The following is a 23,824-nucleotide window of genomic DNA, read 5'->3' on the forward strand; positions in this document are numbered from 1 at the left end:
AGCAAAGGGAGATGAAAAAGGTTGCTAATTAGAGAAAAATCTTTGACAGGCTCGGCGCCCGACATCTCCGGTCAGGGCATCGTCAACCCGCTCGGCACCATCCTCTCCGTCGCCATGATGCTGCGCTACTCGCTCAACCTCCCCGACGAGGCCAAGGCCGTGGAAGATGCCGTCAAGGTGGCGATTGACGGCGGCCTGCGCTCAAAAGATATGGGTGGCAGCGCCGGCACTGTAGCTGTCGGCGACGAGGTCGTCAAGCAGCTGACCAAGATTTTGCAGGGTTGAGTGTCAGAGCAGAGTGGAAGAAAAGGTAACGGAAGGTTCTTTCGAAGCATTTAACGTGCAGATGACGACAACAAGAGCAAAGTTGCCATCGGCAGAGTAGACTTTCAGACTTACGATACGACATAGAAATGCGATAGTACACGATTCTCGCTGATGGCAAACAATCAAAAATAGCTCTTGGGAAAAGAGCGGATTTCATCCATGGCTATTTCATCCAAACCCACAACCAGTGCCCAACCGCTTGCAAATTTGCCCTCGTAAATCCCCAGTCCGGTAGATCCAGCCGTCCGCGGCGTTTCTCGCTCGCCGCCTGTACAGTGTTGCTTAAATCGTCGGATCGTTCCGGGCCCCAGTTCGAAATGCGGAACCCATGTTTCCGAAATTTGTAACCAATGACGAGCAAGATGTAAACGGGAATCTATACACCATTAGCTGAGCGCTGGACAAGAGACGAATGGCGGGCAAATCATACACCGACATACGCAGAGACGAACTTGCGGACGTTGAATGGCCTTTCGAGAATCGCAGGGACGCCGTTGAATAAGAGCAGAATGCAGCTCCCAGCAAAACCGTAGAACGCCTTGAGCCACTGGCCGTGAGACTTGTATGGGTAGAGAGGACTGTCTCGGTCGTAGCTGGCTGCTTGTGCGGCGGACATGTCTTCGCTCATCTTGGCGACCTCGAGTCTGCAAGAGATATTGATTAATAACAAAAATTGAGAGGGAGAAGAGCATGCCGCACGTTTTGTAGAATCGCATGTAAGTAGCACAGATGGTCGCGTATACGATCAAGCAAGACACCGTGCAATTGTTGGACAGTTCGTCCAGGCGCTGAAAACTTAGCAAAACAGTTCATTAAGTCTTCTTCTCAATACTTACAGAGCCGGGGGAACCAGATCTACCCATATAAGCTATCAGCATCAGCATGGCCGTCGCAATCACGGCTCGGATCGGCACACCAGAGCGGCACGCACGCAGCCGTCTCGTGATGAACTCAGGCCCTGTCTGACCGCGGAGCGCCAGTGTATGCAGCACGCGGGAGGCCACGTAGAGCGAGTTGATTGCGCAGGTAAACGCCGACACGGTAAACATGGCGTTGAAAAACTCGGCGAGCGCCGGCAGACCGGCCTCGACAGCGGCGATGATAAAGATGGAGCGCGAGCCGACAGAAGTTCCGGCACCGTTTATGAAGGCGTGATCGTGGGGGACAACAAAAGACGCGGTGGTGACGGCGAGCGCGTAAAGAGTTATCATGCGAATGTTGATCTTTCGGGCCGCCATCTTCATGCTTTCCGAATCCGCGAGGGCGCGACTTTCGGCGGCGGTGGCGGCGACAATATCCATGCCCATGTACGAGAACATAGCGTTGATGAATGTGGTCCTAAATATCTTAGAAAAGTTTTGCTGCCTCGAGAAAGATATAAGAACTTACCATACGGCTAGCAGGGAGCCGACTGAGCCTGTGATCTTTCGTTGTACATTCCCATCGTCATCTGTGACATGATACACGTCGCTGAAGAAGCCGTAGGGTTTATTCCAGTCTGATATAGTCAATAATGGACTACACGAGTACTAGTATTCAAGGAACTTACATTTCGTGCCAAGCGGCTTGCTATAATAAGCTCCGGGTCGGGCTTGAACGAATCAGCGACGTGAAAATATTAGAACAAGGGAACTCACGATTCATGACGTCAAGTATCAGCATTGTCACAATCAAGAGAACAATCAGCACCATTTTTATACATCCAAAGATGTACTCGAGCTCGCCATATATCTACTAGCCAGTTAGCAGCGGTTCGTCTCAAGCATTATGACACTTACGATGACGGGGAGCAAGTTGATAATGACAATGACAAATAAGCAAAGGCTGATCCAAATAGCACTATCAACATTCTCGCCAGTGTACCAATGGATTATTGTTTTGCCGCCAAAGCCTGTATCGTCATAGCTGAACCGCACTGAGTTTGCAAAAGCCACGACTTGGCTCGCCGCGAGGACAGCATATGCAAACCTGACAGATTAGCTGGCGAGCCGCGTTCCACTACGGCTCACTTACCAGTATACCCAACCAACGGCGAAGCCGACTCCCCGGTCAAGGAATCGACGCGGAAACTCCATCATCGGGGCATTGACAGGCATTAGGGCTGTCATCTCACCCAGGCAGGAGATGATGGAAGCAATGACTGTGCCGACGATGAGGTAGCTCATGACAGCACCGCCTGGGCCTGCACTCGCTATGGAGATGCCGCTCCCAAGGAAAAGACCTACGCGTCCACATCAATGAGTAAACTTGCATCCCGATTCCGTAGGGGCTTACCATTGCCAATGGATCTAGAGATTAACCTAGCATTAGTGAATCGAACATGCGCAGCCGAGCAGCTGACGTACCCTGAGAACGCAATCATCTGAAGGATTAGTAAAATGCTAAAAATCTACAGAATAGTCATACATTTATGTTCCTCTCGCTCAGGACTCGCCTATTGTAACACGTCGACTATTTAGCTTCATTTATGCCACAAAGCGTATCTCGAGTATCTTGACGGTTAGAGGCCGTACCAGAGACTGTCGCCGCTGCACTTCATCTTTTCGGACGTGGGCGTTGTGTCCTCGAACCCCACATCTTGACCAGACTCAATGATGTGAATATCATGACCGTTGTAGTGCATGGTGCGAGATTGCTGCGAGCCGTCCAAGGGCAGTGTAGCATCGGCCAAGTGCTAAAAAGGGTACAGCTGCCGTGGTGGGCAAGCCGACGCAGCGCTAATAATAAGAAGCCTGATGGAAAGGATATCTGTAGCTTGCGAATGGCGAAGGTGTACGTGAAGGCTGGCTCCCTGTAGACAACTCCTCATAGATGGCGCTTCGGGGTTGAGCCAAAAATCGACGCTGAGATGGCCCTACGATCGGCGAGCTCAGGCGGCAAGGCAAACAGCCTTGATGAGGGTCGAAGGCGCCCAACAAGGAGCAATCTTGTGATGAACGCTCGGCGGTGACAGGGTCGGGGCCATGTGTGAGTAGAATTGCTACTAGATTCGAATTAGCGTTGGTCATCTGTGTGACCATCATTACCTGATGAGAAACTCCCTCCACCCAGCTGAAAAAATTCCAATAGAACGAGGACCGTTTCTTGCAGTTGTGCGGATGGCAATAATAAGGCATTGCATGGTGGCTGAAAAGATTGGGCAATGAGACCGAGACAAGCATATCGGTGCCAACTTAATCTATGCTGCAGCCAGTCAGTGCTCGGGGAGAACACGAGACTCCCGTCCGACTGTGGTAGGCTGCAGGCAGCATTGGTAGCGCAGCATGGGCCCATGAGCAGCTTCCTTTTTCAACTTGGCTGCATCAACATGCATCAGAATGACTGCGACGCGTGGAGACTGGACACAGCCTCCCCCGAAAGTGCCAAAGTGCTCACGGTGCCCTTGACTGTTCGATGGAGCTTGGTGCATCAAGAATTACGGTGGGCACCGGCTTAGTGGAGGAACGGTATGAGTGAAGTTTGATGAAGAAAAGGCGGCGTCGAGCCTTGCTGCGTGTCGCAGCAGTAGCATACTGTATTGTGTGTTCGGTGAAGCTGGACCCCTCATAGACGATGGCACACCACTACTCTTCCAGGGAGGGTTCAACTGCGCGTACGACAAGAAAAGAGGGGTAGAGCTGTCTGTCGCTCCAGAGCGGATGGATTGTTATTGCGCTGCCGATGAAGAATGATGCTGCCTCTTCCGTCACCGTCACAGTCAACAGTGATTTGCAAGGCTGAAGCTGACAGGACGAGTCGATGCTCGAGATTTATTAGTACTGCAGTGCGGGTTGTCCACTGAGTTGAGCTTGTCGAGTCCACCAAGCCCACTGAAATCGGCAGAAAACCCGCCTAGAGCCCCTCAAATCCCCGCCCCCAGACTCCCCGGCGGTCGCTGCAGGCACCGCCCCCAACGCTCGCCCGAGAGCCGTTTGCCCCCCGTTTGTCCCCCGTTTGTACAGCCCGCGCCACCAGAATCACCATCTCTGCTGGACCAGGCGAGGGCAAGACGGTTTCAATGCATGTGAGAATTTCTTTGGGCGCTCTGTTCTTCAACTCGAGAAAACTCGAGACAGTCATCGTCTGCAGCCATGTCATCGTCTATGCCATCGTCCATGCCATCGCCATGCTTTACCCGACGCACTGTCATCTGGAAGCAGCTTGCGCTTCGCAGTGATGTAGATGACATCATTCTTGAGCTTTTGGGACAATTCTCTCTCGAGAAACTGTACCTTTCGGCTGGAGAAAAGACAAGATATCAGACTGTCATGATCAATCTCTTGGTCCAACTCGATGCTATCTTCTACATCCAGCGTCTTACAATACCATCTCGCCAACTGCAACCTGGCCTATTTCTAGGCTTTCTTGTCAGCTGGGAGGTTGCTGCGCGCACCGTCGAATTAATCCTTCAGACTATTGTCGAAGGACGTGATAATCTCTGGGAAGCCACAGCCTTGCGAGACGAATATCTCGCCGAGTTTCTGCTCGGCGCCCTTCGCGTCCTTCAGCTCCATCCCCGATCACCGCCTTTACAGCGTCCAAAGGATCGTCGTGCCAGATTTGCCAGGATTCATCGACTATTAGAACAGATATTCGACGCCTACCCCGGCCAAAAGTCATTCCTACTCACAGTGTGCAAGGAGATTACCCAACGTCTCCATGAGGATGCCAGCTCATTGTCTCTACCACCAAAAATGCAGCAGGCTGCCCCGAACTTGACTACCGAGATGGTTCGTACGAAGCCCAAATATCAAAGTGAGTAGTTTTCTAATTGATTTAGTATCCACTCACTGCATGTCTACTGCCGCCATACATACTGGAGCTGGTTCCAGCCGACACTCCTTCACCCAGCTGGATATCGCAGTTCCTCGCACTGCGGGACATCGCCCAGTATATAATAGGCGCGTCCTTACAGTACTCTGCCAAATCCGAGACATGCGATGAGCAGCTGTTTCGACATTCACTGGCCTCTCGAAACGCCATTTTCGCGGCTCTGCAAAATCTACAAATACCGAGCCAGTTCTCAAAAGTCGACGTCGTGGCATCCTTCAACGCTTACTTCCGCTTGATTCTATGGCACACACCAGATCTGGCGCATTCTAGCCTCAATGAGTGCAGCAGAGGCGAATATGTACCCGACGCGCTGGACGAACTAACAGAAAGGTTGACGCAGCGGCGAGCTATCCAGCGCTCAAGCGATAGAGAGATGACCTTGAACATCTCCAAGATTACCAGAAGCATACAAATTCAAGACGACCCGGAAGGAAGCTACATAACATCACAAAGCCCTTCGCAATACGTGCTCAATTGTCCAAGTAGCCATACAGTCGGAGGGTCACAGTTGAGGGCGACTGGAGTTACTACTACCGTACGTATCAGTCGGAGCTACGCTGGACCGAGACTGACTCCTTGCTAGCTCGATTCGACTCCTCTGAATGAGGTCAAATTACCGGAGCAAGCCACATGTATAAAGTGCGATGAACGTGTCACTGTCGCACGCGAACTTCCTCTAGCAAGAAAGGCTTGGGAGCTGTTAAGCCCACTTCAGGTTCCTGCTGATTCCGTCAACGCCGAGCGGCACATGTCGAACAGTTTCCAGCTGAGCTCTCCTGATACTGAGCCTCACGACATATATAGTTACAGCACTTTTACAGCGGGCCTCGGTGGACATCTTCCGACAACCCTCGACTCGAGCATGATGCCAGCACGACCACAGTCCATGACGAAAGATACTGCGCCCTCAATCATGGATCTGTCGAGCAACAATTCTTTAGGGCCTTCATATTCCATTTCTAAAAAGAAGAACTCGCTTCTTGCTCACATCAGTCCCTGGATCACTGCGGAACCGCCAAAACGAGACACGTCGCCTGAAATTGACCCAGGCAGCAGCTACTCGCAGCAAGGCAACAGCTCAGTGGCAGAGTTGTCGTATTTCTCAATAGACACCATGCAATCTCACAAACCCAGCAATACGGAGCCATCGATCACATCTCCTGCTGCTACAAGATCACCACCCGGCCCCGACAAAGCGCGTCAACGATGGAGAGTACCCATTCCATTCGCTTCAGCAAAACGACCATTACCCACAGTTTCGGGAGATTCGAGCTCATTCTCGTCGAATCCAATCGATGAACAGCCTATGGAGGAAATTCCACTCAAAGGACTAGTGGGCTCGGGATTGAAACCTTCTACCAAAACCAAGGCTGCCGCGAGCATACACGTCGCACTGTCGCAAAATTCGTCGTATGGGCTACTATGGAGTCAGTTCATGATTCACGTCTGGGATCTCAGCACAACACCGCCTAGTCAAATTCGAACTATCCCAACAGAAAGTACATGTATTTTGGCGACGGTTGGCAAACGCCATGCTGCATACGTGATTGGCAGCCGTGAGCTAAAGCTAACAGTGAGTGCTCATGCCACTGTAAGCTTTGTAGTTGACTAACATGACAGCAGCTTCGCATAATGGATCTAACCCAAACCATGCCAACAGTCACCGAATACAGAGTGCCATCAATTCCATGGTGCAAAAGTATTGCAATCGATCGACAGGAGAACTATGTTGTGGTAGGGTTCGAAAATTCTCTAGTTCGATTTTTCAAAACTGCAAAGTCGGAACAGCCACGAGAAGATCACCTGCTTTCCACGCTTCACAGCACGGGCAAAAATCTTGCGTCAGTCGATACGCTTGCCTTTTCGCAAGACGGCCTCAGCCTCTTGGCGAGCACACGCAGTACCAAGGGCGTCGTGCAGATATACCTATGGCGCTTTCCATTCGACAATTTCGAAGAGCTCACTGGATGCCGGTACCCTGTGCCCATGCACGAGTCGGAAGACAATGGCATATCGTCAGTAGTAATGCGATCGCAACAAGGCGCTGAGGAGGGTTTGATATGCGTCACGACATGGACCCAGTCTGGAACACCGGTCTTTATCCAACAAAACGATGGGAATCGGACAGAGATCAAAGCGGCACCAGGTGCCACGCATGGAAAGCTTGGCAATCGAATCAGATGTGCAACATTTTCTGCCTCGGGTAGAGAATTGGCCCTGGTCAATGACAAAGGCCACCTTTACCTTGCATCGAATCTCAACTCCAAGCCAATCGAAGTTCGCCGTAGAGCAACTTCGCGAGAGCTGACCTCAAAAGGCTGTGCGCTGGCCTTATCTTTTATGGATATAGACTCTGAAGAAATGGCTGTGGTACTATGGGTTGATCCATCCCGCGGCAAGGCTTTTATGAGGAAAACTCTAGTGGGTAGAAGAGTGAGTCAATACTAATTTTGAAATGACACTGTCGATGAGTGAATTTGACCCGTTATCAGTCAAGCAATAACATATTGGAGACCAATGGACCGGTGTATATCTCGTCATCCTCTCAGAGAGGTGCTCGCACAGGAATTCCAACCCCTCGATCAGAGATACCTGATACGCAAGCCTCGCTCGCTGAGCCGCATTCACGGGCGAGCAGAGAAAGATCAAAAGGCGCTCCTAGGAAACAGTTGAAGCTTTTGGAATAACTTGATTGCGCGGCTGGTATGATTTTTGGGTATGTAGCTGGTGTTTAGAGAAATTTTGAAGAGATGCAAGGAATGGGGGATCTGCCGTAGCGGGCATAGTATCACGGCGCGAAGTTCCATCTATCAAAAATGCATTGTACGTATGATGGCGCTCACGACTTTGTGGCATGGATCAATGACGAATGACCATGTTTGATAAGTTTTCGTATGTACGATGCTGTGGTAATTATATACAATGGTCAGGATTGCCTGCCGGGTTCCCCCACCACGTCGGAAACGGGTGCGACTGGCCGCTTGCACCAAACACGGCAAAGGATAGGATGAAGATGACAATCTGCGAGCCACCATCCAGCGCCGCGCCAATGAGGTAATTGTACTCGTTGTAGATGCGTGGATAGCGGCGACGAAGCCACAGCTGCGAAAAAGCACCCACGGCAAACGAAGACCACAGCCAGGACGTGTTGCCAAAGTACGTCGAGCCCATGTACTGCAGAATAAATGTCGTGTTAATCGGCCACTTGCGAATGCGCGGGTACGCCCTACAAAGCGACCAGTGCAATACAGGAAACACGGCGCCGATGAGGAGACCCAGCGGGACGATGAAGTAGCGGCCATGCCGGCCATACATTTCCGTTGCCAGTGCCCAGGTAATGGCCTGGGCATTCAGGCTCTGCATGGTGGAGCCGCTCCAGACGTTTGTGCCGAGAGGATCGAGGAGGACCTCTCGCTGAGAGGTGACGATGGAGGTCATGACGGCGTAGTTGAGGCCGGCGCCGAGCAGTGTGCCGTAGATTTGCGTAAAGAACATGACGCGGTGCGGCACCTTTGTGTACTGGCCGACCTTGAGCCAGTTGGAGAGGTTCACGGCGAGCAGGATAACCTGGTGCGACCAGCTCGCAAAGTAGAGGTTGGCGAGGGGCCGGCCAGGGTGCACGGCGCCGGCAACCATTTTGGAGATTTGGTTGGTGCCGATGCCCGTGCCGTAAAGGCCATAGAGGATGCAGGAAAAGGGCGCGATGACGGCGCCGAGAAGCAGCGAGATGATGTAGCCCCAGACGGGCAGCGTGGTGTCGCCCTTGATGTTGACGACGAGCCCGGCGATGAAGGTGAGGGCGAAGAGGAAGAGGTACCACCACACGGGCACCTCCTTGTACTTGAGCATCTTTTGATAGTGAATGTCGGGCTGCGTGCGTGCGCGGGCCTGCTTCCACGCCTGAATCATGCCCTTGCCGTAAAAGAGGATGACGTGCGTGATGAGGGCGCCCATGGCGAGGCTGGACGTCAGGTAGCCCCAGACGGTCGTGGACGTGAGCTGCGGCACGCCGACGCGGGCGAGCTTGTCGTAGTCGATGGTGCCGTGGTCGTTGAGGACCGACGTGATGACGAAGCGCGTGCCGTTGCTGGAAAAGAGCGACGTCGACATGAAGGGAAATTTCTGCGCGTCCCAGACGTTTTTGTAAAACAGCAGCGGCACAACCACGTACCAGACGGCGTAGCCGATCCAGCTGTTGAGCTGCTGCTTCAGCGGCAGCGACAGGTACGTGCTCTGAATGTACTGCCAGTCGAGGCTAAAGTTGAGCAGGCCGAGCCCCTCGTTGGACGAGGCGCCGCCAAAGACGCGGCCAAACGTGGTGCGCGTGGCCGTCGACGCGCCGAGGGAGGCCAGGCAAAAGACGGAGATGCCGCCGAGCCAGGTGGCCACGTAGGCCGGAAACACCTCCCAGACGGCGGCGGCGGCGAGGGCCCAGCAAAACTTGCGCAGGCGCGCGCGGTTGGCGGCGCGGTCAAAGTGCAGGTTCTGGAAGAGCACGACCTGCGGCAGCGTGGACCAGTAGACCATTTCGGCCGGGTAGACGATGAGGGGCCGCAGCACGCCGGCGAGGACGAAGCCGCAGAGCGAAATGGAAAAGGTGGCGAGGACGGCGGTGCTGGCGGTCACGGCCTTGTTGTAAAAGAGGCGCTCGACGGCGTAGATTTCGACGCCGGAGAGGCCGTTGTTGCCGGACGAGGCAATGAGCGAGGCGACGACGTGCTCCTTGATGCCAAAGGGCTGGCCAGAGTTGAGGAAGCGGAGCGCGGAGCGGAGGGTCGCGTGGGAGAAGCGGTCCGGGCTGGGCGTGCCGTAGGCCCAGGCCTCGCCAAAGAGAAAGACGAGGACTGGATTGGAAGAGGTCAGTAACGGCGATGAAGCTGGAGGAGGTGGTGGAAGTGGTGGTGGTATGAGCGTACGCTGGAGAAAGACGGCAGAGACTTGCATCTGCGTCGGTTTAAAGACGTAAAGCATAGTGATGACGCTGGAGAGGGCCGTGAAGATGGTGCCCAGAAAGATGGAGCGAAACGTTAGTGCCGGGTCGCCGTCGTCACGGTCAGAGACGAGGTATTTGGAAACATCATCGCCTGGCCGACGCGTGTTAGTCGCTGGTGTTTTGGAAACAGGTTTGTGCTTGGGTGCAGTTTACCGTTTCGAATGACGGGATGTCCTTTGACTCTTTCCGCCGTATCGATAGATGCTGCATCGTCTTTGCTCGTCAAGTCCGGAAGTTTGGCCGTCTCGTCGTTTAGTGCCGTGTGCAACCTGTCGGAGGACTCGAGCGCCGCAACGTCGACGGACGACTTTCCGGTGCCCATTGCTGCGAATGCTGCTAGAAGCGAGAAGCTATGATGAGATACAAAGCAAGCCTGATTAGAGCAAAGAAAAAAAAAAGGAACCTTTCTCGCACTGGCCAGTCTCTGCACTGTTTATAGATTTCCGTCGTGCCATTGCCCCCCCCATCAGGACCAGCTCCCCCGCCCTCGCGCTGATGTGGACAGACTGCGAAGCAAAAGCAAGTCTAAACATGCCATGTGACCATGCCAATGAAGACTTCGAGTAAGACCATGTCCTTCCTATTACGAATAGAAAACTGCACTAGCCAGACCAATGAGCGTAATCAGAAACAGACTATTCGGCGTGGCGCCCGGGAATATACACGGGCCCTGCGGGGGCGATAACCGGGCCTTGGCGGGTCTAGCCGATGTTGCCATTGTCGACAAGAATGACGGACGATGCGGTGCCCGGGTATCTCTTCCGAGCCACGCTTTACTGTCGGAGACTGGTGTGCGGAAGAGAAAAAAAGAAATGTCCTGATCGTGAGCTCAGCTGAGGCTTTTCGGAGTCGGGAGTCGTGAAAATGGCGTTTATACACCCACTGCCAAGACGTGAGCCGTGGACCGGGCGCCTGCGTCCACTTTTGGAACGACAAGGCGGTGTTGAAGGGAACATTTGCGGAATGTGGGGGTGAGAATGTTAATCATGAGGAAAGACGCATGATTACCTAACGGTCAATGAGAAAATTCATTTATATAACGCATCAGATAATGAAGGCGACATTTCAAAATTTGCAGTGGGGACTTTGCCTCAATGTTTACGTTTATATGAGTCAAAATGATGAACGGCGTTGGGCCGAAAGAATAGTCATGAAAGCCGTAAAGTATATTGTTGCAGATTCGCTGTCCCGCTCCATTGCTGTAGGTCAAAAGAGAACTCTTTGGTCCGGGATGGCAATTTCCATCTTCCAAAAGTAAGTCGTCTATTTTCCTCCAAGATATTCTGGAATAGCCTAATCCGATCCTCCTCGGCCTCCCACCACAGCCCATAGAGCTTGTATACCTAGATATTGCCCCCATGACTACCAGAGCTTGCTAAATCCAGTGCTTAGCCTTGGTCTCATCAGCAAGCCTGCCAGCCTCTGCCATGCGCTTCTTCAGATACGAGGCAACAGTCATCAAAGTCGTAGGGCTCCCATAGATGGGGACTCAGAGTAGGTAGATGACACCTTTCACGTTCCGTAATTGCTTACAGCGAACCAAAATCCTGTTTTCTGTCCTCCAAACAATCCTCCAGCCTCGGATGGTCAACAAATTCGTACCACCTCTCACCCACCTCTGCGCTGCTTATTAGAATTGAGTTTTTGTCGACAGCAAAGCCATTTTGACGTGAATCCAAGGGTGTTCACAGCCAATTCTTGCCATTCCAAGAAATCCAACAGCCGTCAACGCTTAGTCCCCATCCCATCCAAGAAGAGCGCATTTCGAACCGCGACCCAGGATTCAAGTGGCCGCTGGAGGCCACCTCTGACGACCCTTGTAACGCTGAATCGCGGCTCGAACCTCCATTCATCACATTTAAATGACATGATATTCTTCCAATACTGCTAAGTGTACTGGAATTATCTGGATTCATAATAGCAGTCGAGATGTGCGTCCTCCGTTCTATCAAACGCCCGCGCCTCAAGACTCGTATTGACTAGTCGCTTGTTGCCAGACGATGCAATCCGGCTACCGGCAATGGGGCCGACAAACTCGTTAAGATCCTGCAAGTCCGGGGGCTTGACCGGGCCGCGCGGCCACTGATCATCCGGGCGTCGGCGTGCGTGACGGGCGACGCGACCGCTTGCACGAGGCCCCGTACCAGCACTTCGTATTCAACGAAGCCCTTCGACTCCTCCTTAAGGAGCTACAGGATGCCCGAGTCGAAGCTCTTCAGAAAATTAAGATCAAAATACTAAAGATTATTTATAATTTCTTAGTGAAGTTTAATACTTTTTTTTTATTAACTATTTGATTTTCTAGAAACTGATCTAAATCATAAAATTTATAGAGAAGAGGGTTTTGTATATAAATGAAAAGCCGTGGGTTTTATTTCTCTTCTATTATAAGAGAGTTCTTTCTCCTTGTTCTGGGCTGTACTTGACCTTTCCAAGGCATCCTTCGTGGCAGCATCTTCATTACCGCATTGTTAGTGTTTTAGCTGGGATTTGCGGGCCGGCACTATCTAGACGGCTGTCGTCGTCATGGCTCTGGGGCGTGGCAGGCGAAAATGCAATGCCTTTGGAGTGGACTCTAGTTGCTGCATCCGTTCCATTTCTAAGCTATCTCAATAGATTTAGCAGCTGCTTAAACGTGGCGAGCTTTGATACGTTTCATGCAGCTCGCAATTCGGCAACGAGCAACGACAGAGACATTTTGAAGAATCGAGCGCACAGGGCCTAGAACGTGGAGAAAATGACCATGACGCCGATCTCGTCTTTTTTCTCTCTTGTCTAGATTTCAGTGTCTGAACGCCCACATCCTGTTTTGTGGCTTATTCCATGCCTTTCACTGCTTCGAGGCGGCTTACTTGAGGTCGCTAGCGCCGCATGTAATCAATGATGCAGCAAGCTGAGCGTTTACTCATGATACAGCAATTTGAGCATTCAATCAATGATACAGCAAGCTGAGCATGTAAGAGTAACTTTAATGAGTTGTCCATATCCAGGATAAAATGATACACTCTTTTGCAGTACACGTACGGATGGAGCTTCGATAGCACTTCTATGATATTGGGGGCTACCCGACAGAGACAGTACCCACCAATAGCCTTGTGTACGAGTACCCAACTGTTTGGTTTGGGTCAGCAGGCCTGCGAGTAACGAAAGAGATGAGCTTAGGCGCAGGCGTCCGATGTTGATCTGATGCTGACTTTCATCATCTCTGTGTCTTGTCTGTGGCTTGTTTCGGGTTGTCCCTGTGGTGGCTGCTCACTCACATGCACGCCATGCTACTATGCTCCCGTAGTGGGCTAGCAGCAACAGCCAATCAGATCACGCCTTACGAAATACCCCGCCAATATGCACGCTTCTCACCTTTCCCCGCCTCCACTATATTTCTGACTTGATCTCCTGCTACTGGTTCTCTAGTATGCTCCCAAGTTAGATATTGCATCACTCGTCTGATAGGCTCTTTGAATGGCTGACAGGACGGCAGACTTGGCAAGCAAGCGTTTCAAAGGGAAAAGGTTGTATGGCGCTGGCGCCGGCTGGTTTAGTTTTTAAAGTTGATGGGCGGGGCATGTATGTATAGGTGGGCTGGAAAACTTGCAGGTATGCACTGGATGACTGATGACTAGGTATGCACCAGTGGCAGCACCACTGGATGACTGCATTGACTGCTATTTCGATAAAGTCTTATCAGTGCCGTTATCACGCCTATCAGTCCTGGATAGGTTTAGTTTACCCTTGGTTTTATAGATTTTGTCCTTGATTTAGCAGCCCCAGTAAGCATTCAATCGGAGCGAATGGCCAATTAAAAAGCTGCAAAAAAATCTACAGTGAGTACCGAGGCCTTCATAAAGAAAATTGCGCCTCTCAGCTTATGGTCCGGCAATCGGAGCGCTTCCCGTGACTCATGAAAAACGTTTCCTCAACCTCAAAAGCATAAATTGATTTTTACCCCTCCCTCACGCTAACTAGAAAGCAATCATTTCTTCAACACCCACCTCTTAAAGAGCAACATCACCCTCTCCCGCGATCCGAGAACCATTCCCCCGACTTGCTGTATAGCCGCATTGTCCTCGACAAAACCACTTTTGCTTCACGACTTCATCGTCCTTTGGACGCCCATCGCCCAACATGCCCATCACCAGCAACAGCACAACGAACCCCTACTCGAGCGTCAGCGATCTCTTGAGCAATGTCCGCAACTTCAAGATTATTGAATGCAAGTATTTGCGGAGCCCTGAAATTCCAAACGAGTAGCTCAAAAAAAATTGATTCGCTGCCCTTACCAGGGCGTCGAAGCATGGACACAACTACAAAATGTCTTTCTCTCGTGAAAAAACGTCAATAACTAACCAATCCGTTTTAGCTACGCTGAGGGAGGGCGAGCAGTTTGCCAATGCCTACTTCTCGACCGAGACCAAGATCAAGATGTAGGTCCGAGGCCGCAACAGATAATTTTTTACACCCGCTGACGTCACCTTTTTAGTGCGACTATGCTGTACGATACCCTAGAACCTTGTTCTACCGCACAACTCAAGAAACTGACCTCTAATTAGATCAGATTTCGGAGTTGATTACATTGAACTCACGAATCCGGCTGCTAGCCCGGTAGGTCCTAGTCAGTAGGCCCTTCTGTGAGCTCGGCGCTAATTTTCCTTAGCAATCCCGCGACGACTGCGAGGCTATCTGCAAGCTCGGCCTTAAGGTGTGTCCTCCCAGAACTAGTACAGGAAAAGGATTTTCCAATACTAACAAAAAAGTAGTCCAAGATTCTAACCCGTTCGTCGTCCCCTTTCGATCCCATTGTGCTCGTGATACTAACCGCCATCTTCAGACACAAGATGCACACTAGAGGTACGTTGCACTTGTGAGAATTGCGTGGAGGTCGAAACAGCTTCTGGATTACCCAGATGTTGCCTCTGCCAGTCCGAAATTCCATTTTACAGAGCACGCGGCTAACATGATCTCCAGGACGCCAAGCTTGCGGTACGAACCCCTCAAATTGGGACATAATTGCAATTGACTAAACGCTTTTAGTGCGACTGCGGAGTTGACGGTGTCGATGTCGTAATTGGAACGAGCCGTGAGCACAGACAATCATATCTACCTCTCGTTCATTGACTGACTGGCAACAAGAATTTCTCCGCGAGCATTCCCTTGGCGGCAAGGACATGACATCAATCACCAAGCAGGCTATCGAGGTTATCGAGTACATCAAGAGCCGAGGCTGCGAGGTTCGCTTCTCGAGTGAAGACTCTTTCCGGTCTGATCTGGTTGATTTGCTCTCCATTTATCGCGCGGTCAACAACGTTGGAGTAGGCAGAGTCGGTGTTGCCGACACCGTGGGCTGTGCTTCCCCCAGACAGGTTTACGACCTCGTGAGAACTCTTCGCGGCTGCGTCTCGACCGATATTGAAGTTCACTTCCACGACGACACGGGCTGCGCTGTGGCCAACTCGTTTACCGCTCTCGAGGCTGGTGCCACGCACGTTGACACATCGGTGCTTGGAATCGGCGAGCGAAACGGCATTTGCCCACTCGGCGCCCTCATGGCTAGAATGATGCCGACCAGCAGAGATTACATTCTCTCCAAGTATAAGCTGCACCAGCTCAAGGCCATTGAAGACTTTGTTGCGGAGGCTGTTGAGATCAACGTGCCCTTTAATAACCCGATTACCGGGTTCTGCGCCTTTACACACAAGGCTGGCATCCATGCCAAGGCGATTCTCAACTCCCCATCCACCTACGAGATTCTCAAGCCCGATGACTTTGGTCTGTCAAGATATGTGCATTTTACGTCTCGTCTCACTGGCTGGAATGCCATCAAGAGTCGAGTCGACCAGCTCGGTCTCGAAATGACTGACGATCAGGTCAAGGAGGTGTAAGTATTAGCCGCTTGTCCTCCTCACATTGGCATCGCTAACAGAATTCTTCTACAATCTAGTACGGCCAAGATTAAGCAGATGGCGGACCTCAAGATCATGACCCTGGACGAGAGCGATGCGCTGATCAGATCCTTCCACCTGGACCTACAGAAGGACGCAGCTCAGAGTGCCGAGGCTTGAAAAGACCTGTACTTTACAGAGCTGACATGGTCGACATGGAAGGAACGACGAACGTGTTGAAAAGGCTACTTGAAAAGTTGGTATGTTTTTGTATATGTTAAGATGAAAAGCCAAAATTTGATACTTTGTTCCTTTCTGCGTCGGACTTGTCTAATTCGAGTGATGACCCAACGCCGCAGCCATGCTCACAAACCGTGAACTGGATTGAGTAACGAATGACGGGCAGCGGCCACGCCAAGATACTTAGTGGACGCATGCTGGTGATGAAAACAGCAGCAATTAAAACAATAGTGCCAGCAGTACAAGGAGAGAAATACTAGATCCGATTTCAAATCTGAAAATGCTCATCAATCCGGAATCTAGTCCTGCCCAGATCCTCACCACGCGCAAACGCCACCCACAGCTTCTTGACCTCTGCGCCAACATTCTTCACCAATGCCTCCCCGTCACTCCCTTTGAGCATCGGCGCATCCTTCCAGGCGTCCCAGCCACCTAGGATAAACGCCATCTCCATAGTATGCGCCGCCTTGAACGGGCTTTCCGCCGGCGCAACCGCCAGCTCGTAGAACCAGGGATCGCCGCCCGCGGCGCGCGCTTGCTCCCACAGCCTGTCCGCATCGTCTTGGAACCACGACCTGCTGATGAAGTCGACCACGCTCGCCGTCGTCGGGATTGCTGGCCGCGCGTCAGGATGCATGCCGTTGAAGATGGCCTCAAAGGCGACGCCCTCGTCGCGGCAGTAGCCGATGAATAAGGGTATGCGTGTCAAAGCGCGCTGCACGCGAGCGGCGAATTCGGACTCGCTGATGCAGAGCGGCGCGTGGCCGAGTGTAGGCGCAAACGGCATCAACAGGGCCTCGAAGCTGCGCGACGCGAGCGCCAGCTTCTTTTGCACCTGCAACAGCTCATCCGGTGTCGTCGCCGTCTCGGCAGGGCAGCAGCTACCGAGCAGCGCGTCTTGCGCAGCGCTGTCGAGCGCTTCCACCATGGCTCCGCGGTCCATGCGGCGGACGCCGAGAGGGGCGCTCTGCAAAATGGCGCGCTGGAACAGGGACTCGCCGCCGTCGGCCGCGAATAGGCAGTAGATGGAGTCGGCGCCCGCGGACGCGCCCGCGAGGGTGACTTGCTGGGCGTCGCCGCCGAAGCTGCTGACGTTGTCGCGGATCCAGCGCAGCGCCGCCATCTGGTCGAGCAGGCCCAGATTGCCCGGCGCCGTGCCCTGGATGGGCTGATAGCCCAGGATCCCGAGTCGATAGGTGATGCCGACGTGGACGACGCCGCCGGCGGCCGCCAGGTCGGCGCCGCTGTAGACGTCGAGATCGCCGCCGCCGGATGTGTAGCCCCCACCGTGGAGGAATGCAATGACGGGCAGGAGTATTTTTGGCGTTGTTTCGGGTAAATCCGTAGCGGGCGCGCAGACACTGACGTGCAGACAGTCCTCACTCATGGCGTGGCCGGCGGTGATGGGGCCGTTGAGCGCCTCGAGACGAGACGGCATCTGAGGGCATATCGACGCTGGGCCCGTACAGTCCACGATGTCGGTCCACGGCTCTATAGGTTGCGGGGGTTGGAAACGGGTCGCTTTGGCATAGCGCACGCCGCGGGCGCGAATTGTGTCGCCCTGCTTCGAGGCATAAATGGCGCCGTCTCGAAGCTGGATCCGGATCTTGGAACAGTCTGCCATGGCTGGTCGATGAGCGTATAAGACGACAGTTCCGGGCAGGACAGCCCTATAAAACTCAAAGCTGAAGAGTTAACAGGAATTTGGATTATTATGATGATTCTAGAGCAAGATTCGCGGCAGTTGGGACACGGAGCGAGCCTGCAAGCGCTGGCGAGGTTGTGGAGAAATCGGGATATCGGCATCTAGCGGCTGATCGTGCGGGATAGTCGATCTAATATTTGCCGTGCTATATTCACAGTATCATATCTATATCCTGCCTGGCCTGCAACTACTTTAGATTTGCTCTTATAAATGCGACAATGTCGTCTACGCCTTGCGGTTCGTTGACCCAGTGTCCGCCATCCTTGTACTCGTGCCACTTCACGTTGAGTCCAAGAGCCGTCAAGACATTCTTCATGCGTTGACCATTTGCAATCGGGACAACGTCATCGTCTGATGCGTGCTCTAGCAATACAGGTGTGTCTTTAATCTGGCTGGGCAGCGGCTCTGCTATGAATGTCTCGGTCTCGGGACGATATAAGCCTTGGACCGCGGAGAAGAGTGAAGCCTCCGAGTTGTGCTTGGTGATGGCGGCCTCGACTTGGGACGAGAAAGGGAGCCAGCTGCACAAGCCAATGACGCCGGCAAACCCTCCCTGGCCTTGGGCAAATAAAACAGACAGCGCGGTGGCAAATCCTTGACTGATTCCGCAGAGAAATATTTTGCCCCTCGAAATGAGCTTCTCCTCGTCGTCGATGATTGCGAGCACCGTCTGGACGCTGCGGTGCAAGCCGCTGCGCTGGATCTCGCTCCTCAATCCGGGGTCTTCAACAGCCCACATGTCAAACCACTGCGACAGGTCCGTGTCGAAGCGCTGTGAGTGTAAGATGGGTGCGGCTGGAAAAACCCAGCGAACGGCGGGAAGCAGGCCAGGCAAGGTGCGGTCTGGTGGAGTGGCCGAGTCGCTGCGGCCTGGCTGGCTGGTCGAGCCGGTGCTGGCTTCACTCTCAAATAGCTCCTCGGCAAACTCTTGGGCGTTGCTGTCTCGGCCGTGTAAGAAAATGACGGTGTATGCGTGGGTATGGCCTTTTGCCGGACCGTGGATGTATGTGCTTGTTGTGTTGGGTTCCATTTGAGCAGATGGAATCGTCGAGGTTGATAGGGGAAAGTCCTGATGCAGGGTTGCTGGCGTAGCAAGAAAGAATAACTGGCAAAGTCGACGTATTCAATGCAACCCTACTCAATTCTCGAATACACCTTGATCGTGGCGTGTTCAAGGTTGTCTAGATGGTGTTCTCTGGCTGTTGTCATGCTCTGCCACTTTTGTTGCCCGCTGTGTGACAGCGGGTCGTCAGGCTCGCTTTATTTATTAGTCGTCTGTGTGTTCGCGACAGAGCTCGTAGATGCAATGAGAGGAACCAATCCTAACAAGATGTCATTGCTGTTTTTATTCAATTACACAAGTCCGAACTTCGTGATACTTCCTGCACACTATTGTTGTTGCTTTCTACAGTATTCTGGTTGCCTCTTCGCCAATCATCATGGTAGGCACGCCAATGTACACCACCGTACACCCTTGATTTTCAGGGCACTTGCAGCGGTTGTGGTAACAAATCAGCGCAGGCTCCCCAGTCAATGGTCACTAAAATGCCGTGTAGCTCCCCGCGCAGCCCCCCAAAAACACCCCCTAGGTACCTAGGTAGGTAGGTAGGTCCACTAACAGCCCTGTGTCTTGCCTCAAGCAGCCTACTAACCTACCTACCTAGGTACCTACTGCGATATCGCAGCAATTTCTGCTCCACCGTCAACTCGACTCAACCTCCTTCCAATCTTCCCTCGACCAACCAACGATATTTGAAATTACGGGGAGCGAATCGACTTGACCCTCAATCATATACCCAAGTCCATCGAATTGTCCTATAATCCTGCCGGAAACTCATACAACAGGCCCCTGCAGTGCGCAACCTCGCCTCACCACGACTACTGCGTATCGCGTGACCAGACCATGCCCGTCTTCCATCACACTTGATTACCATGGTTCGAATTGCTGCCGTCCGCGGCGCCTCACACATCCGGAATCTCTGCCGCCGTTTGCCTTCCTCGAGCTCTATTCCCATTCATATGACTCCTTTGACCGTCACTCCGCCAACTGCCACCTCTCCAACATCCTGCTCCAGCCCTCGACATCTCTCCTCCACACGTCCGCTCCGCACCGGGACACCACCGCCCCCGAGCCGCTCCATTGCCGAGCTACCGGCGCGCACGCACCCCCGCTACCTGCAGAGCTCCAAGCCCGGCTCCTCGCTGCTCGTGCTCAACTGGCCGCGGCCGCCGCGCAACCTGCTCCTCGTCCAGAAGCTCTACGCGCCCGACGTCACCGAGTCCGTCATCCAGTTTGCGCGCCACATCCACAGCGAGTACCCCGACGTCCACATCATCGTCGAGCCGCGCGTCGCCGAGACGGTGCAGAAGCACCTGGGCTTCCCGCTGTACGTTGCCGACCACCAGTCCAACATTGCCGACAAGGTCGACGTTATTGCGACGTTTGGCGGCGACGGCACGGTGCTGCGCGCCGCGAGCCTGTACAAGCTGCACGGCTCCGTCCCGCCGATTGTCTCGTTTAGCATGGGCACGCTGGGCTTTCTGGGCGAGTGGAGCTTTGCGGATTACAAAAAGGCGTGGCGCGAAATGTACATGAGCGGCAGCGACGTGCCCGAGGCGAGAGAGGCGGATTACTTGCAGCAGGGAGAGAATAACAACCTGACGAGGCGCACGACGCACTACGAGGGCTGGGAGCGCATGAAGGGCAAGTGTTTGGGGCATCAGAGAGCCTCGCGTGTGCTGCTGAGACACCGCATCAAAGCGGACATTTACGATCGGGCAGGCAACAGCGTCAATCACCAGGTATCTGACACGTTGTCCAGTCAAGGAAAGTCGACCATTGCAGAGTCCAAAGAGCCGTCTCCTTCACTACGAGCCATCAATGAGATTTCCGTGCACCGCGGCTCGCACCCCCAGCTCGCCATCATCGATATATACCAAAATGGCCATTTTCTAACCGAGACCATCGCCGACGGCATCCTCATCAGCACACCGACCGGTTCCACGGCCTACAGCCTGAGCGCCGGCGGCCCCATTGTCCATCCGCTGGTCAAATCCCTCCTCATCACGCCCATTAGCCCCTGCAGCTTGAGCTTCCGCTCGCTCGTGCTCCCGCTCGACACCAAGGTTGTGCTGCGCATGAGCTCGCGCAACCGCGGCCGCGAGCTGGACCTGAGTATTGACGGGAAGCGCTGCTGCGGCGTGCTTCCGGGCACCGAGATTCGCGTCGAGGGCGAGTTTGTGGGCCGGGCCGGGCCGGGCGAGGAGTGGCACGGCGGCGTGCCGTGCGTAATTCGCACAGAGGAAGATGATCCCTGGGTGGGCGGTCTTAATGGGCTGCTCAAGTTTAATCATCCTTTTGGAAGAGATCCTGCAATGGATGACATGTCTGATTAGATTTTGTGTCAGCGCATACCATCAAGGCTGACGAGTGTTGAGAGTTGAAAATGTAACACTGAATAGATACCCCCAATCGCTAACTGAACTAATAATACACGTCAAATTCATGACATCTACCACAATTCTAGGCTGCCTTGTATTCGATGAGTTCAACAGAGTCTATACTCAGGATAGAGAGTTATGCCAACAATCAAGCTATTCTATAATACTATTAGTGAAAGTCGAGGTACTCATCTGGCACCGTCGGCCAGACATCGACTCCATCAAGCAGCACCATAATCATGCCGCCCATCATATGATTGCTGATATGGCAGTGCAGCAGCCACGCGCCCGGGTTCGTCACCTGATAGCGCACCACGATCCAGCTCACGTCCTGTCTCGCGATCAACGTGATAAACGTGTCCCGCCGCGGCGGATTCACGAGGTTAAACTGCGCCGGTATCTCCTCAACAGCCTCGTCAACCGACGCCCACCTAAACGCACCCGTACCCGAGCCAATCATGTACATTTTGTTACCGTGCTTGTGCACCGGGTGCGGCGGCATCGGGAACACGGACGCAAGCAGCACCAGGTCGATCCAGGTGCCGTTGCGCGTCGCCAGCGTCACGTTGTCGTTGCGCGCAGCATGAGCCGCTGGCGGCTGAAAGAGAAGCGGCGAGCGCCAGCGGTCCATGTTGGCGGGTCGCAGGCCGGTGCTGTTCATGGCCCAGCGGTACGAGGCACCGTCGAGCTTCATGCGCAACACGTGCAGCTCGTCGGCCGACGCGGGGATCGGCTCCGCGGGGTACGGATGGGCGCGGTCGTCGCTGTAAAAGGTGACGTTGGACGAGAGCGGCCCGCCGGAGATGGTGACCCACGGCGCCGACTCGCGCAGGTGGCGCCGGGGAAGGCCCGGGCTGCTGGGCCCGCCGGAGACGGAGAGGACCGCGTAGCTGGTAATCATTTGCGGCGCGCTCGAGGCGTGGAAGCGCATCTTGAAGGCGCCGGCGCGGGTCGGCCGCACAAGGACGGCGTAGCGCTCGCCATTGGAGAGCGAGATGGCTTGCACGCGCTGCGGGATAATGTAGCTGCCGTCGACGGCATATACCCACATGTCGTGCTCGTCAATGGAAAAGGCGCCGGTGGCAAAGTTGGTGGCGCCGAGGACGTTGAACGACACCCAGCTGTTCTGGGCAACGTTGAAGGTTTCCAACGGGTCGGTGCCGTTTTCGCAGCCGTAAAAGATGCGGTGCGGGATGGCGCTCTCGTTGAAGTGCTCCATGTCGCCGCCGAAAGCGGCCATGACTTTGGGAGGGAAGCAGCTGTGGCGCAAAGTTAGCTGTTGCTGGTTTACATTGTCGTCTGTGAGAGTGTTGGGAAAAGGGAAAACGGCCCATACCCTCGATCTGTTAGAGAAGAACCCGGGACCAGTGCGAGATCGCCAATCTGTGGGGGAGTGAGGTTTGCTTGCATGTCCTCGGCAGTAAGGCACTCCATCCGGCCCTTGCCGTTGAACAAGATACGGTCGTAGCAGGTAAGCTCGATGCCCGATGCCAGAGTAATGTCCCACTTCTCTTCCGATGTAATGTGCATCAGGTCAAAAACGGCGACAGCCTGGGAGTCCTTCTCAGCCTGCACCATGGCGCTGACGTCGCCGCTGTGGGCGGAGATGAGGTGGAACGGGTTGTCCGCTCCAGGGCGAGGATGGATGAAAATATGGCCATACAGACCGTCCTCGATTTGGATGCGGGAATGCGAGTGGTACCAGTAGCTACCATGCTGCGTAGCCTTGAATCGGTACGTAAATTCTCTACCTGGGGAAATCTCTAGCTGCGTGACGCCGGGCACGCCATCTGACCAGGGAGTGCCTTGCATTTCCAGGCCTGGATGCCGTTAGCTTGCGTATGAATTGTCCCGGGACGAACAATGGTTTGACGGTACCGTGAAAGTGGACGGTGGTGTTAAAGGGCGAGCTGTTGATGACATGGACAGTCACCTCGTCGTCTTGGTTGAACTGCAGCTCGGGGCCCGGCGTCTGGCCGTTGACGAGCAACATCTTGCGCGAGATGCCCAGCGGCGCATACCGTTCCCACGTAAGTTCCAGCTCAAACTCCTTGACACATGCGGAAGCGCTGGCTTCCACCACGATAGGCAGGTTCGCAGCCGCCACCAGTGACGCTACCAGACAGGCTATGAGAGCCCACAAAGCCTTGTTCAACATGATGGAAATCTGATGCTGGTCCTAAACGAGTTCTTCTCATCTGGGAGACGCTGCAATATATACTGTGTGAGTTGTTGGACAACACGGCTACCTGCATCTCTGAGACAGCGATTCAATCCCTTGGGTCGTCGTAATGAGAGTATCGTAGCCGAGTAGTCTCCGCGTGATCAACTTCAGCCTGAGCCTGTCAGCGGCGGACTGTTGTGATCCCCAAGTTTGGAGCGCGGTGAATGTGAAACCTCGAAAACGACAGAGTTCGCCTCATCTTTGGT

At 53.6% G+C, this 23,824-nt stretch overlaps 8 protein-coding genes across 8 annotated transcripts; 3 read left to right on the forward strand and 5 right to left on the reverse strand.

Moving 5' to 3' along the window:
* Window positions 1–490: 490 nt before the first annotated feature.
* On the reverse strand, window positions 491–2,950 carry BBA_01928 (proline-specific permease, putative; the record flags this gene model as incomplete). The annotated part of the gene is made up of 12 exons (XM_008597025.1): window positions 491–703; window positions 758–971; window positions 1,027–1,115; window positions 1,164–1,665; window positions 1,717–1,825; window positions 1,877–1,918; window positions 1,965–2,058; window positions 2,106–2,295; window positions 2,341–2,548; window positions 2,602–2,615; window positions 2,673–2,708; window positions 2,841–2,950. 12 exons carry the CDS (start codon window positions 2,948–2,950, stop codon window positions 491–493), a joined length of 1,821 nt encoding a protein of 606 aa, XP_008595247.1.
* Window positions 2,951–4,397: 1,447 nt separating this feature from the next.
* On the forward strand, window positions 4,398–7,587 carry BBA_01929 (WD40 repeat protein; the record flags this gene model as incomplete). The annotated part of the gene is made up of 4 exons (XM_008597026.1): window positions 4,398–5,036; window positions 5,087–5,674; window positions 5,723–6,712; window positions 6,763–7,587. The coding sequence occupies 4 exons, from the start codon at window positions 4,398–4,400 to the stop codon at window positions 7,585–7,587; spliced, it is 3,042 nt and encodes a 1,013-aa protein (XP_008595248.1).
* A 465-nt stretch (window positions 7,588–8,052) lies between these two features.
* BBA_01930 (OPT peptide transporter Mtd1) lies at window positions 8,053–10,454 on the reverse strand (the record flags this gene model as incomplete). The annotated part of the gene is made up of 3 exons (XM_008597027.1): window positions 8,053–9,983; window positions 10,056–10,223; window positions 10,286–10,454. The coding sequence occupies 3 exons, from the start codon at window positions 10,452–10,454 to the stop codon at window positions 8,053–8,055; spliced, it is 2,268 nt and encodes a 755-aa protein (XP_008595249.1).
* A 3,800-nt stretch (window positions 10,455–14,254) lies between these two features.
* On the forward strand, window positions 14,255–16,188 carry BBA_01931 (putative homocitrate synthase; the record flags this gene model as incomplete). The annotated part of the gene is made up of 11 exons (XM_008597028.1): window positions 14,255–14,346; window positions 14,500–14,553; window positions 14,610–14,621; window positions 14,680–14,731; window positions 14,784–14,828; window positions 14,887–14,902; window positions 14,958–14,977; window positions 15,095–15,109; window positions 15,161–15,206; window positions 15,260–16,004; window positions 16,068–16,188. 11 exons carry the CDS (start codon window positions 14,255–14,257, stop codon window positions 16,186–16,188), a joined length of 1,218 nt encoding a protein of 405 aa, XP_008595250.1.
* A 328-nt stretch (window positions 16,189–16,516) lies between these two features.
* Window positions 16,517–17,872, reverse strand: BBA_01932 (Carboxylesterase family protein; the record flags this gene model as incomplete). The annotated part of the gene is made up of 1 exon (XM_008597029.1): window positions 16,517–17,872. One exon carries the CDS (start codon window positions 17,870–17,872, stop codon window positions 16,517–16,519), a length of 1,356 nt encoding a protein of 451 aa, XP_008595251.1.
* A 268-nt stretch (window positions 17,873–18,140) lies between these two features.
* On the reverse strand, window positions 18,141–18,983 carry BBA_01933 (phospholipase/Carboxylesterase; the record flags this gene model as incomplete). The annotated part of the gene is made up of 1 exon (XM_008597030.1): window positions 18,141–18,983. One exon carries the CDS (start codon window positions 18,981–18,983, stop codon window positions 18,141–18,143), a length of 843 nt encoding a protein of 280 aa, XP_008595252.1.
* A 902-nt stretch (window positions 18,984–19,885) lies between these two features.
* BBA_01934 (NADH kinase POS5) lies at window positions 19,886–21,349 on the forward strand (the record flags this gene model as incomplete). Its single annotated transcript, XM_008597031.1, has 1 exon — window positions 19,886–21,349. One exon carries the CDS (start codon window positions 19,886–19,888, stop codon window positions 21,347–21,349), a length of 1,464 nt encoding a protein of 487 aa, XP_008595253.1.
* A 214-nt stretch (window positions 21,350–21,563) lies between these two features.
* BBA_01935 (Cupredoxin-like protein) lies at window positions 21,564–23,552 on the reverse strand (the record flags this gene model as incomplete). The annotated part of the gene is made up of 3 exons (XM_008597032.1): window positions 21,564–22,653; window positions 22,731–23,214; window positions 23,273–23,552. The coding sequence occupies 3 exons, from the start codon at window positions 23,550–23,552 to the stop codon at window positions 21,564–21,566; spliced, it is 1,854 nt and encodes a 617-aa protein (XP_008595254.1).
* Window positions 23,553–23,824: the final 272 nt, after the last annotated feature.

The sequence above is a fragment of the Beauveria bassiana genome, assembly GCF_000280675.1.
Source record: "Beauveria bassiana ARSEF 2860 unplaced genomic scaffold BBA_S00004, whole genome shotgun sequence".
NCBI classification, from domain to species: Eukaryota; Fungi; Ascomycota; class Sordariomycetes; order Hypocreales; family Cordycipitaceae; genus Beauveria; species Beauveria bassiana.